We start from the raw sequence: 15,112 nt of genomic DNA, 5'->3' as shown, positions 1-15,112 counted from the left end.
GAGAAGCTGACAAATCAAAACTGAGGAAGACTGCTACAGAGCCCCATGGGGAACAGCTGACATCTCTCTCCTAGATGCTCTCCTGCCCCAACTGTCCTGTTGTGTGCTTCAACTCCTCTGAACCCCCTTACCCTGAAGAGTGTTGCTCCTGATCATAGATCTAGGTTTGTACACAATATGAACTCCATTTCCTTTTCGTTCTTTGTCTGTCTCTCTCTCTCCCCCACACACACAGGAACACAATATTGTTTTAAAATTAAATGGAAAGGGGAATGCCTAGTCTGTTATACAACTGAATGCATTCAACTGAAATGTGTCTTCTGCGTTTAACCAAACCCCTCTGAATCAGTGATGTAATTATGCTCTTATTTGGTTACATATGTGTTAACTGTTCTTGGCAAGCCTGTTGTTAACGTGATGTTAATGTTACCAATTTGAAAAATATATATTTTATGTACAAATGTATAGTTTTTCTAACATTTTGATTTAAATGTAAATGTTCAACATTATCCTGAGTTAACTGTGTATCAATACCCTTTTTCTGAAGTACTTATCCACTACCCACATGGTGGTCCTCTGTAGCTCAGCCTGTAGAGCATGGTGCATGCTACTTTAAAATGGAGATGGCATTTATGACAGCACGGGCACCACCATTGAGGCTATAATGGCACAGATACAAAGATGAGACCTCTATATATCTCTATGTTGTCTAGTGATGCACAGGTTGACTTAAAACCCTCAGTCCCTTGCGCTAGTGTGTAGCCACTAGAACTTGGGCAGAAAAGTTTAAGGTCGATCCACCGAGGCAATAAGGACAACAGGTTGACTTAAAACCCTCAGTCCCTTGCGCTAGTGTGTAGCCACTAGAACTTGGGCAGAAAAGTTTAAGGTCGATCCACCGAGGCAATAAGGACAATGTTGGCGTTTAATTCAATAAGAGAAAAGTGAAATGGAGAATTTAAAATATATAGAAGGGAGGGCTGGAACAGGGGCCTGATGTTTGGGAAAGATTTGGTGAAGTGGCAAAAGCAGTGTTGTGTGTGATGATTGTGAGGCGCTATACAAATGTGACAGTCACAAGACGGGACTTCAAAAATGGCACATCAAGGGAACTGTAGGCTACTGTATCAAATGGGTTCAATAGAAGTAACTGAAGTCTGGGCACTGACTGTAGGTTTCATAACCTCTCACGTAGCCTTAATATTAACTCCTGCACAATTAAGCATTTCTTGCAGTAAAACCATACACCAAATGTACATTTTGACTATGGAGGGAAGAAATATAATTGATTTATTTCAGTGTCTTGAGAGAATGAATGCACGCTTTGGCACCGTCTGTGAAGGTGCTCTCTTTATCAGCATCATAAAAGCTGATAGTGTTTCAACCACAACAAAATGCATCCAAGCCAAACTGTCATTTGATCAGAAACATGTTGGTTAGTTTTCACAGCTTTTAATTCCTGAAAACTGTCAAACTGATGTCATTTGAAGATTTTGCACAACAACAAAATTATTCCATTTTCTCCCTGGTCCATAAACATCTTCGGGGACGTTTTGCGCGAGAGAAGAGACGAAAGAGAACTTCAGGGTTTTATTTAGCCTTCTAGGGCAACAAGTAATGATAGAGGAGAAGCTGCATGTATCTACAGATAGACAAGTTGACTCACAACATGCATACAAAAATGTTTAACATTATAAGCAGAAACATAGGCCTATCTAAAAAGGTACATTTATCACATATAGGCTGTCTGTTGCAGAAGGGTTATTAGTTATTGCGGGCGGGTGAACGAACAGCTGACCCACAGCATCACTACTGTCCTTCTGTAGCTCAGTTGGTAGAGCATGGCGCTTGTAACGCCAGGGTAGTGGGTTCGATCCCCGGGACCACCCATACGCAGAATGTATGCACACATGACTGTAAGTCGCTTTGGATAAAAGCGTCTGCTAAATGGCATATATTATATTATTATATTATTATTATATTATTTACTGGTGTCAGTTGTTTGGTTTGTGACAATTTTGACTTCTTTTGGACTTTAATAAAGAATCCCCATAGCTAACATGTGGAGGGCGATCTTTCATTTGGACAGATGTACGTCCCAGCAAACATACTGTATATTTTTTGTCCCAAAACCGTACTTGACATATTTGTTGATATATTAGATAGGTAAGTGACACTTCTTGAAAATACATGAAGATTTTACTAACCTGCTCACTAATTTTTCTCCAAAATCTTTGCAATTAGACTACGTGGTCACGTAGAGGGGTGCAATCCCATCACCTGGTGATATTTGTAGGGGTGTACATTCATTCTACAGGCTTTTAGTGTGTGTATTACGGTAGTGAGATCACTTTTCTTTCACAGGAGTAATAATCAGATCGGTATCTTTCGATAAAACAAGTCAAGATGGTCTACTGAAATAAAAATGACTAAAATCATTCATTGCTTTATTTCGGAGTCATGGTTTGGAATAGCCACCTGTTAATGGAAATAGTATATAAACAATTACTTTGTTATTGTCTTAGATTGAATTAGAACATATCATGTTGTAAATAAAGTTACTAAATTTGGAGACTCACCCATATTCATCTCTGACTTATCTAGAACACAAATACTACATTTGGAGACTCACCCATATTCATCTCTGACTTATCTACAACACAAATACTACATTTGGAGACTCACCCATATTCATCTCTGACTTATCTACAACACAAATACTACATTTGGAGACTCACCCATATTCATCTCTGACTTATCTACAACACAAATACTACATTGTACATTGACATTTGTCATTTAGCAGACTTACAGAGGTGAGTGCATTCACTTTTCATACTGGTCCCCCGTGGGAATCAAACCCACAACCCTGGAGTTACAAGCATCACTGCCCTAACCAACTGAGCCACACAGGACCCTTCTGTCTCCCTCCGAACAACTGCCGGCCTCCTGACTTCTCCAATCCAGACTCGTCACTTCTGACCATTCTTATTAACCTACAGTATCAATCAAACTTGATATGGTCTGTCTGTGCCTTCTGAACATATAGATTGTGTCCACTTATCCAATTGACTGGATGGCTCAGTTCTCAGTTCACTTAAAAGGACGGCATGGATTGGCTCACGAAGCTCATCTTGGTGATAGATCTTGACTCTTGTGAGCGGCCAATCAAGGAGCTACAGATACCAGGAACCGAGAAAAGAGAGAGATTGCAATTGTATTTTGGTCTCCTTTTGAAAACATCAATGTTTACAATATGTCTACAGGCACTGGACTCATGCTCAACAATGCCTTGCACGGGCAGAGAGAGAGAGTGATAATGACCAATCATTGCAGGACTCACCAGTGCAGTGGGCTGTGGCTCCTTGCGGAAATAGGCGAAGCAGGCCTCTGGCCTACAGTGGGTTACTGACCAAGAGAGACAAAACACCAGGCCGGCTAAGATCACCACGATAACAGTCACTGTTGTGGGCTTAAGCCAGGTAGGTCCAGGACCTTTGAACACAATGACAATATTTGTCTTACTGTTATTAAGGTGAAGTATACAGCCGTAATGTAGCATGAGAGCGCAATAGAGTGCATTTGGAAAGAATTCAGACCCCTTGACTTTTTCCCCCATTTTGTTACATTACAGCTTTATTCTAAAATGGATTAAAAACATTTTTTCGAATCAATTTACACACAATACTCCATAATGACAAAGAAAATCAGCTTTACAGAAATCCTTGCAAAGTTATGGGAAAAAACTGATATCACATTTACATAACTATTCCGATCCTTTACTCAGTCCTTTGTTGAAGAACCTTTGGCAGCGATAACAGCCTCGAGTCTTCTTGGGTATGATGATACAAGCTTGGCACATCTGAATTTGGGGAGTTTCTCACATTATTCTCTGCAGATCCTTTCAAGCTCTGCCAGGTTGGATGAGGAGTGTTGCTACAAAGCCATGTTCAGGTCTCTCCAGAGATGTTAGATTGGGTTCAAGTCCGGGCTCTCGCTGGGCCACTCAGACATTCAGAGACTTGTCCAGAAGCCACTCGTGTTGACTTGGCTGTGTGCTTAGGGTCATTGTCCTGATGGAAGGTGAACATTAGCCCCAGTCTGAGGTCCTGAGCGCTCTGGAGCAGGATTTCAATCAAGGATCTCTTTGTACTTTGCTCCGCTCATCTTTCCCCCAATCCTGACTAGTCTCCGAGTCCCTCCCACAGCAGGATGCTGCCACCACCAGGTTTCCTCCAGATGTGACGCTTGGCATTCAGGCCCAAGAGTTCCATCTGGGTTTTATCAGACCGGAGAATTTTGTTTCTCATGGTCTGAGAGTCCTTTAGGTGGTTTTTGGAAAACTCCAAGCGGGCTATCATGTGCCTTTTACTGAGGAGTGGCTTCCAAAAAGGCCTGTGTGGTGGAGTGCTGCAGAGATAATTGTCCTTCTGGAAGGTTCTCCCATCTCCACAGAGGAACTCTGGAGCTCTGTCAGAGTGACCATCAGGTTCTTGGCTGAGTTTGGCCAGGTGGCCAGCTCTAGGAAGAGTCTTGGTGGTTCCAAACGTCTTCCATTTAAAAATGACGGATGAAAGGCTGGTAATGGCTCACATCAACACCATTGTCACGCCCTGGCCTTAGTTATCTTAGTTTTCTTTATTATTTTTATTAGATTAATGGGGTTGTGTTCAGTTAAGTTGTCTAGGTAAGTCTATGGTTGCCTAGAGTGGTTCTCAATCAGAGGCAGGTGTTTATCGTTGTCTCTGATTGGGAACCATATTTCGGCAGCCATGTTCTTTGGGTATATTGGGGGTGATTTTTTCCTGTGTCAGTGTTTGTGCCACACGCGACTGTTTTCACGTTTCTTGTTTTGTAGTTGGGTTCATGTTTAGTGTCTATTAAGGAACCATGAACTATAACCACGCTGCGTTTTGGTCCGCCTCTCCTTCCCAGGACAGTTATCCCAGAAACCCTAGACCCACTCCAATTTTCATACCACCCAAACAAATCCACAGATGATGCAATCTCTATTTCACTCCACACTGCCCTTTCCCACCTGGACAAAAGGAACACCTATGTGAGAATGCTATTCATTGACTACAGCTCAGCGTTCAACACCATAGTGCCCTCAAAGCTCATCACTAAGCTAAGGATCCTGGGACTAAACACCTCCCTCTGCAAATGGATCCTGGACTTCCTGACTCCCTGTACTCCCTGTTCACCTATGACTGCATGGCCAGGCACGACTCCAACACCATCAAGTTTGCAGATGACGCAACAGCAGCATGTGACTAATACAATTTTATTTGAATTGAATTTTCAGGCTTACTGCAGAAATGTTTTGGGTACCCTTACCCTCAGGGCTCAGACAATTCCTTCCACCTCATGGCTTGTTTTTTTGCTCTGCCATGCACTGTCAACTGTGGGACTTTATATCGACAGGTGTGTGCCTTTCCAAATCTTGTCCAATCAATTGACCATAGGTTGACTCCAATCAAGTTGTAGAAACATCTTGAGGATGATCAATGGAAACAGGATGCACCTGCGCTCAATTTTGAGTCTCATAGCAAAGTAAGAGTAAATAAGGTATTTATTTTTATTTTCTTTATTTTTAATCAGGGGAAAAAACTATTTAATTGATTTTAGAATAAGGTAACAACATGGGGAAAAAGTCAAGGCGCCTGTATCCATCGCAAGGTTATGTTTCCATGATTTGCAGATTTTTTTTCTGCATTACTCTTCCAGTATAAAGCCTGAACAGATACAAAGTGCACAGAGACGATGAAAAATGTGTGTGTGGTTGGTGTGTGTTTGAAATAGATACAAGACCTGTAGCTCAGTTGGTAGAGCATGGCGCTTGTAACGCCAGGGTAGTGGGTTCGATTCCCGGGACCACCCATACGTAGAATGTATGCACACATGACTGTAAGTCGCTTTGGATAAAAGCGTCTGCTAAATGGCATATATTATATATTATTATTATTATTAAGACGTTATGTTTTTTTTTATCTCTTTCCACGGTACACATAATGGTAAAGTATACCATTGCCTGATCAGTGTGTGTGTTAAAGGACATATCTGTCTCGAAGGACCAATTGCCAAAGGTCTATCTGGTTTCAAGGATCAATAAATGATCAATATATTTAATAGAACGTGTGAGCACATGCAGATGTACTGTATGTGTGTGTCTATGAGTGTGTATTATCATTAGCAGCCCACCTGTGATGGAGACACACTGTGTGTCAGTGCTGCTGCTTTTGCTGTGGGTGTCCAGATGGGCCTGGGCTTTGACGCAGTACACTGCTCCCTCCTGCAGGGCGCCGATGTGGAGCGGATTCTGTTGCACTGTGATCACACGCAAGGAGGACTTGCCCTAGAAAACAGAGCACAGTGAGACGCTGCTGAAGAAAACTTAACCACTGCTTGAAGTGAGTTCTATAGGGAGGAGGTCATTATCGTTCTACCTAGCGGGTCACTTTTAGGACCAATTTCAAACCAATCCCTTGCTCCAATCCCTAGTTATCCCCCACACAAGAAGCTCCAATCTCTCCCAACACATAATACATGACAGGGTTGTCTAGACCAGGTATTCCCAACCCAGGGGTTGCAACGCCGTCGGGGGTACGCCAAATAAAAATGTAACCCTAACTTTTTTTTCTTCACATTTTCAAACAGTCCATTTATAAGCCACAGGAGTTTTTTGAGCGAGAATAAAACGACTTTCAAGTAGTAAGACATGAAAAAAAAAACAGATACTATTAATTTAACCTGTTGTGACTAGGGGGCAGTATTTTCATTTTTGGAAAAATAACGTTCCCGTAGTAAACGGGATATTTTGTCAGGACAAGATGCTAGAATATGCATATAATTGACAGTTTAGGATAGAAAACACTCTAAAGTTTCCAAAAAAAAATAATATTGTCTGTGAGTATAACCGAACTGATATTGCAGGCGAAAGCCTGAGAAAAATTCAATCCGGAAGTGCCTCATGTTTTGAAAGCGCTGCGTTCCAATGCATCCCTATTGAGCAGTGAATGAGCTATCAACCAGATTACTTTTTCTTCGTATTCCTCAAGGTGTCTACAGCATTGTGATCTAGTTTTACGCATTTATGTTGAAGAATACCCGTAAGTGGCTACATTGCGCAAGTGGTCACCTGATGGCTCCCAGAGTGATTCTCGCGTAAAATACAGAGGTAGCCATTATTCCAATCGGTCCTACTGAAAAACCAATCCTCCCGGTGGATATATTATCGAATAGATGTTTGAAAAACACCTTGAAGATTGATTATAAACATTTACCATGTTTCTGTCGATATTATGGAGCTAATCTGGAATATTTTCCGGTGTTTTCGTGTCTGCAATTTCCGGGATTTCTCAGCCAAACGTGAAGAACAAACGGAGCTATTTCGCCTACAAAAATAATATTTTGAAGTATTTAGTCAGCCACCAATTGTGCAAGTTCTCCCACTTAAAAAGATGAGAGAGGCCTGTAATTTTCATCATAGGTACACTTCAACTATAACAGAAAATCATATTGTAGGATTTTTAATGAATTTATTTGCAAATTATGGTGGAAAATATCACAAGGTTTTCACACGCTGTTGCTGGTATTTTGGCCCATTCCTCCATGCAGATCTCCCCTAGAGCAGTGATGTTTTGGGGCTGTTGCTGGGCAACACGGACTTTCAACTCCCTCCAAAGAATTTCTATGGGGTTGATATCTGGAGACTGGCTAGGCCACTCCAGGACCTTGAAATGCTTCTTACGAAGCCACTCTATCGTTGCCCGGGCGGTGTGTTTGGGATCATTGTCATGCTGAAAGACCCAGCCACGTTTCATCTTCAATGCCCTTGCTGATGGTAGGCTTTGTTACTTTGGTCCCAGCTCTCTGCAGGTCATTCACTAGGTCCCCCCCGTGGGGTTCTGGGATTTTTGCTCACCGTTCTTGTGATCATTTTGACCCCACGGGGTGAGATTTTGCATGGAGCCCCAGATCGAGGGAGATTATCAGTGGTCTTCTATATCTTCCATTTCCTAATAATTGCTCCCACAGTTGATTTCTTCAAACCAAGCTGCTTACCTATTGCAGATTCAGTCTTCCCAGCCTGGTGCAGGTCTACAATTTTGTTTCTGGTGTCCTTTGACAGCTCTTTGGTCTTGGCCATAGTGGAGTTTGTAGTGTGACTGATAACCAGTGGAGGACAGAGGAGCCTCTTAAAGAAGAAGTTACAGATCTGTGAGAGCCAGAAATCTTGCTTGTTTGTAGGTGACCAAATACTTATTTTCTGCCATAATTTGCAAATAAATTCATTAAAAATCCTACTGTAAAGGTTTTCCTCCTCTTTCGTCTGAAGAGGAGAGGCGAGAAGGATCGGAGGACCAATAAGCGGCGTGGTAAGTTTCCATAGTTTTTTTAAAATAAGAAATTCTCAACATGAACACAACTGATACAAAAACAATAAATGTGAAACGAACGAAAACCAAAACACAGACACGGAAACAAACACCCACAAACACACAGTGAAAGCCAGGCTGCTAATGACAGCTGCCTCTGATTGAGAACCATACTAGGTCGAAACATAGAAATCCCCAAATCATAGAAAAACAAACATAGACTGCCCACCCCAACTTTTTTTTCTCATTTTGTCTGTCATAGTTGAAGTTTACCTTTGATGAAAATTACAGGCCTCTCTCATCTTTTTAAGTGGGAGAACTTGCACAATTGGTGGCTGACTAAATACTTTTTTGCCCCACTGTATGTATATGCATATACTGTACTCTATACCATCTACTGCATCTTGCATGTTCACTAGCCACTTTAAACTATGCCACTTTTATGCCACTATGCCGTTCTGTACCATCACTCATTCATATATCTTTTATGTACATATTCTTTATCACTTTACACTTGTGTGTATAAGGTAGTAGTTCTGGAATTGTTAGGTTAGATTACTCGTTGGTTATTACTGCATTGTCAGAACTAGAAGCACAAGCATTTCGCTACACTCGCATTAACATCTGCTAACCATGTGTTTGTGACAAATAACATTTGATTTGATTTTATATACATTTTAACATTTTTATGCCAATTTCCTGCAACTTTTCAAAATTCTCTATGGAGCTGAGATTTGTTTTGTTTTAATGCACAGTTCCTGTAATACTCCATATTCTGCCATGGAGAGGAGAGCATTTTTGTTTCTGTTTTAAAGCTAATTTCCTGCAATTCTATGCATTTTTCCTGATATTGTGTTATTTTGCACAAACATAACAACAAAATCGAAACTGCTAAATTCATTGCTTTTTGAATTTTCAATTATCCCTGACTGCCTAGCTTTTATTTTGTATCTTATTATTTTTTTTTTTTAAATTACACTGTTTGAACTTAGGTGACCCCCCCAAAAAAATGCTTAGAGGCCCGCCCAAGGATTTCAACGGCAGACAAATCCCTGCAAGACTATAATATACTTATAATATATAATATACATGTAATATCCTCACCCTGACCAACTCGCCTCTCTTCCAGATAGTCACAGTCACTCCCACGGTCAGGGGAAGGCCTATGAAAGTCACCTGAAGGGTATCACCCATGGTGGTCACAGTTATAGCTGGCACCGTCAGGATTGCTGTGTGAAAGATGAAAGTCATAGTAAGTTACAAACATACTACCGAGAACATACTGTTTAGTAAAAAACGGAAGAAATAGAAACATACTACGCTCATGCAGACTGAGAAGGCTTCATCTGAAGTGCAATTAGGCTGTTCCCCGCCATTCGTTAATTTAGGTTTTAGCCTGTCACCTGTTCTCGTATCTGATTATCAGCTGTAGTCAAACACATGTGGGTCTGAAAAGTCTCTTCCTCAACAGTGTGCAGCAAATTCATCCTCGATGAAAGGCGAAATAAGCAACACACTATGACAAATAGACACAAATGACTTATTGAAATTCGTGACAGGCACATGGAAAAAGTCCACTTTTTCGTGTCTATTACAGGATTTTCATCACAACGCAATTTTCTTTCTTCATAAAGCATTTGTGTACTTTACACCCATTTCCAATAGGCAATTTGTGTCTATTTCATAATCATTTGTGATACAGGGTTGAAAATAAGTATTATATCCTGGATTTAAAACGTACAACATTTTTTAATTTTCACATACTAATCGGACAAGGTATTGTCATAATGATGACCAGAAGGCTGCTTGTTTAAATGTTTTGGCATTTTGTATGGCTGTTGTGCACTTGGGTAAGTGTTTTGTCTTCAACTAATGTTAGTACAAATGCTATATAGATTCATTCATCTTTCTAATATCTCCAGTTGGTCTTATTTTCCTTGGATGGATGAAGGAAACATAAAATGAACATAAAAATCATGAAAAACAACTATTGCCATGGCATCAAAAAAAATAGTATTTGGACGTAGATATCCCACAATGACTCACTCTCTCTCCTGTTGAATGGCCTCCCGAGCTCAGCCCACGGTGACACACGCCTTCCGCACTCTGCCCGCACACGGATGTTGTAGTCTGAGTCAGAACCAAGGTCAAAGGTCAGGTCGCACTCCGTCCGTGTGACCCGCTGGCAACCAACCGCGTCCTCCCAACTTCCATTCAAGATCCTCAGCTCAAATTCCCTACAGAAATACAGCTCATATTGACACATTATACCCAGAGCCAATGTCTTTGTCCTTTTGTTTGTCTGCCCGATAAATATTTTTGACATGAATGTTTCATATTTTCACATGCTTGTGGTTAACTACCCGTTACATCTTCTCAGTTACCACGCCCTTCGTAAACCAGACGCAATGTCCCCTAAAAAAGTAATAACAAATAGTGTGATGTCTCAATTTTTTACATTTACATTTGACATGTTTGTAATTTAGAAGATGCTGTTATTCAGCGCTCGGTGAGATAACCACATAGCACAGTCATAGTAAGGAAGCTGTTTTATTGAGGAAAAGGTTTTCTTACTATGACTGTGATATGTGGTTGTATCACCGAGCTACCTTAAACTATAAGTCGCTCTGGATAAAAGTGTCTTGTAAATTAAATTACTGCAGCTCACCATTAGCAAGTGTAACATTACATAACGCTCTGTTTACTGCATATGTGTATAATTTCCTCCTTCTCATGGGCATTGATAAAACGGACATTTTGAGACACGATTTATGACTATTTTAGAGGACATTGTGTCTGGTTTAAGAAGAGACAAATGTCACAACTGGTGCTATTTAGCAACAGGGGTTAGTAATTTAGAAGGGGGGTGTCTCATCTAATTCAATTGTTACAGGTGTACAGTTCACCGTCAATCAGCAAGAGTAAGAGGATGAGTGAAAGTGAAAAAGTCAGAGAAAGTCCATTTAGCAGAATCGGGAACAGCAGTATTCTCGTCAATGTGTCTCAACGTTCCTGTAATGCTTCAGAAGTGATTGACTCACCCCTGGAACTGCACAGAGTAGATGACAGAACTGCAAGGAGACTGTTGACGGCGCCACTTGAGCAAGTGCCTCATATTTACAGACTCCATGGAAATTCCCCACGGTGATGGCAGCAGCCAGGCATCTGAAATGAAACTATACTATAAAATATTCCAAGCTGATTAAGTGTCAAGCTTTGGCTTGTGCAAGCCGGAACAGCTCGTAGTAGCAGAAACCCATCTCCTGTTTCTGTGGCGTGAGGCAGCTGGATGTACTAGTACACCCCCCTGGACAGGACGGGAATGCTGAGTGCAAAGCAAAGATGCATCACGTCCCGTTTTTAGTCTTTGGTATGAGTGGGTGCTATGTGTCTATCTTTCCTTGAGTTTGACAGAATCCAGTCTTTATATGAATACATGTTCTAAGCACACAGAAGCCCTGTTGTCTTGTTCACATACTGTATATTTAAGTGCACAAATGCTTTGGCACACATGTAAACACATTCACAGCATTCTAACCCCACTTGCAAGCGGTTTGGCCTCGGGTAAAAAGTGTCATGTATCCTGTGACACACAGAGGAGTCTCAAGTTTCCAATTATGGCAGGCAGGGCATTAAAGGTATGTTGCACCCTCTCCCTCAGGCAAAATTCAGTTTTACTCCTTCAAGAACTTGTTAATTGTCATCTACCTTTAATGGACATATATATATATATATATATATGCACCACAGGAGGTTGGTGGCACCTTAATTGGGGAGGACATGGATCTGGCACACATGTGAGTCTGGCACATGAGAACATCAATGTCCCATGGTAACTACAGATCTAGGATCAAATCAATGTATTCCCATGGTAACTACAGATCTCGGATCAAATCAATGTATTCCCATGGTAACTACAGATCTCGGATCAAATCAATGTATTCCCATGGTAACTACAGATCTCGGATCAAATCAATGTATTCCCATGGTAACTACAGATCTCGGATCAAATCAATGTATTCCCATGGTAACTACAGATCTAGGATCAAATCAATGTATTCCCATGGTAACTACAGATCTAGGATCAAATCAATGTATTCCCATGGTAACTACAGATCTCGGATCAAATCAATGTATTCCCATGGTAACTACAGATCTCGGATCAAATCAATGTATTCCCATGGTAACTACAGATCTCGGATCAAATCAATGTATTCCCATGGTAACTACAGATCTAGGATCAAATCAATGTATTCCCATGGTAACTACAGATCTCGGATCAAATCAATGTATTCCCATGGTAACTACAGATCTAGGATCAAATCAATGTATTCCCATGGTAACTACAGATCTAGGATCAAATCAATGTATTCCCATGGTAACTACAGATCTAGGATCAAATCAATGTATTCCCATGGTAACTACAGATCTAGGATCAAATCAATGTATTCCCATGGTAACTACAGATCTAGGATCAAATCAATGTATTCCCATGGTAACTACAGATCTAGGATCAAATCAATGTATTCCCATGGTAACTACAGATCTAGGATCAAATCAATGTATTCCCATGGTAACTACAGATCTAGGATCAAATCAATGTATTCCCATGGTAACTACAGATCTAGGATCAAATCAATGTATTCCCATGGTAACTACAGATCTAGGATCAAATCAATGTATTCCCATGGTAACTACAGATCTAGGCGCACCTGTCCCACTTAGCTATAATAAGAACTAGAGCCTGCCTCCAATTTGTCCAACCATTGTTTTCAACATATTCTCTCTGTCGCATACAATCTTTCTTGGGGGCTGACATCTTGCGAGTTCCGGTTTCAGGAGTCCATACGCACTAGTACTGGAGCCCAGCCTGAGGTCCACCAAATGCATGTTGTCTAGACTGCTTTTCAACTAGTTAAAGATAGCTAAGTGGAGTCTGTGTGTACTTCGGTTTGTACCACCGCATGGTAAAACAACGCACGCATTGAAACTATTGAATGCATGCGGTTCACAGAACGCACCGTAACGTTTCGGACTGCTCCATTGACAATTAACTACTTCCCCAGGATGCAAAGAGTTTTATGCATCTGGTGGACATGAGGCTTGAGCACCGAGCATGATGGAGTGGGGATCAAATCAATGTATTCCCATGGTAACTACAGATCTCGGATCAAATCAATGTATTCCCATGGTAACTACAGATCTAGGATCAAATCAATGTATTCCCATGGTAACTACAGATCTAGGATCAAATCAATGTATTCCCATGGTAACTACAGATCTAGGATCAAATCAATGTATTCCCATGGTAACTACAGATTTAGGATCAAATCAATGTATTCCCATGGTAACTACAGATCTAGGATCAAATCAATGTATTCCCATGGTAACTACAGATCTCGGATCAAATCAATGTATTCCCATGGTAACTACAGATCTAGGATCAAATCAATGTATTTGGTAACTACAGATCTAGGATCAAATCAATGTATTCCCATGGTGACTACAGATCTCGGATCAAATCAATGTATTCCCATGGTAACTACAGATCTAGGATCAAATCAATGTATTCCCATGGTAACTACAGATCTAGGATCAAATCATGGTTTCCACCACCTTGGAAATGTTACTTTCTTTTCCATTGGTTCCATGTACAGTATAACATTTAGAAATGAACATACTGTACATAGGATGACTGATAAATAGGCTTGAGGTAGAAGTTGCACCTAACTACAGATCTAGGATCAAATCACACTAGCCCAATGCTAACCTTAAACCTTTGGGGGATGAAAATAATATCTGATCCTACGTCAGCAGTTTTGGGCAACTTCTTCCTGTTAAACAGCAGGACAGTGTTGCTGCAGTACTTACAGTTTGTGACGATGTTGAGGACAAGTATTAACTGGCTGTCAACGAAGCTCCTTCTCAGTCTCATAGCCCCTCTGTATGGAGAAGAGTAGGGGCACTGCTGTGATCAAGTGTGCAATCACTGTGTTGACCGTCTGTCACCACTAATTTGATGGTCATACAAACAATCCCAGGAGTAGTGTGATCACTGCTTTTGTGTTTGCAAATATAGTCATCTCGTTGTCCATTGATCGTTCTCGTTGCGACTGTAACACGATCACTGCAGACTGTTATACCAACGAACTTTCCTAGGACAGAGTGGCTCCTATGACTGTGATCCTAGCACTCTTCTCGGTCCTTGTGATGGTTCCTCTGCCACACTTCCTTTGCTGTCCCACTGTGTCTCCTGTAAAAGGCTTGTAAATATACATAAATAGTTTAGTTATAAATGTGTGTTTTTTTTTTATGTGAAAGCCATATCAATAGCATTTTATGGTGCGTCTGAGAGAGTGGTTATGTAGGTAAAGCTTATAAAAGTGTGTGTGTGTTTGAGAGAGGAAAGGTGTGATGTGCTGATGCGAGTCTAAAAGAATGACTGGTATGGCTTGGCTGGATGCTGAGGGTGAAAATACGCTTAAGCCTGTCAGACTGGTTATGATCACTCCCTCCCATAACTGTGTGTGTGTGTGTGTGTGTGCGTGTGTGCGTGTACGTAGGGCTATAAAGTGTGACCATTTTGGTCGCATATGCTCCTAATGACTTTTTTGGTGCGACGTGAAATTCTCATTTGGGGGGGGCCAGTGCACCTAGAAAATCACCCAGATAATGATTGTTGTAATGAAAAAACGAACACAGATTCGTTAGCGTCAATATTGCACCATTTCTAC

General features: G+C 41.0%; 1 protein-coding gene across 1 annotated transcript; it reads right to left on the bottom strand.

Annotated features, from left to right (window-relative positions):
• Positions 1–2,410: 2,410 nt before the first annotated feature.
• On the bottom strand, positions 2,411–14,802 carry crfb16 (cytokine receptor family member B16). Its single transcript, XM_035800634.2, has 7 exons — positions 14,250–14,802; positions 11,420–11,543; positions 10,425–10,615; positions 9,483–9,607; positions 6,202–6,355; positions 3,344–3,495; positions 2,411–3,176 (listed from the first exon to the last, which is right to left on the bottom strand). The coding sequence occupies exons 1-7, from the start codon at positions 14,311–14,313 to the stop codon at positions 3,009–3,011; spliced, it is 978 nt and encodes a 325-aa protein (XP_035656527.1). The 5' UTR covers positions 14,314–14,802; the 3' UTR covers positions 2,411–3,008.
• Positions 14,803–15,112: the final 310 nt, after the last annotated feature.

Source organism: Oncorhynchus keta, chromosome 23, assembly GCF_023373465.1.
Source record: "Oncorhynchus keta strain PuntledgeMale-10-30-2019 chromosome 23, Oket_V2, whole genome shotgun sequence".
Taxonomy (NCBI): Eukaryota; Metazoa; Chordata; class Actinopteri; order Salmoniformes; family Salmonidae; genus Oncorhynchus; species Oncorhynchus keta.
This window is presented reverse-complemented; position numbering and strand designations above follow the sequence as displayed.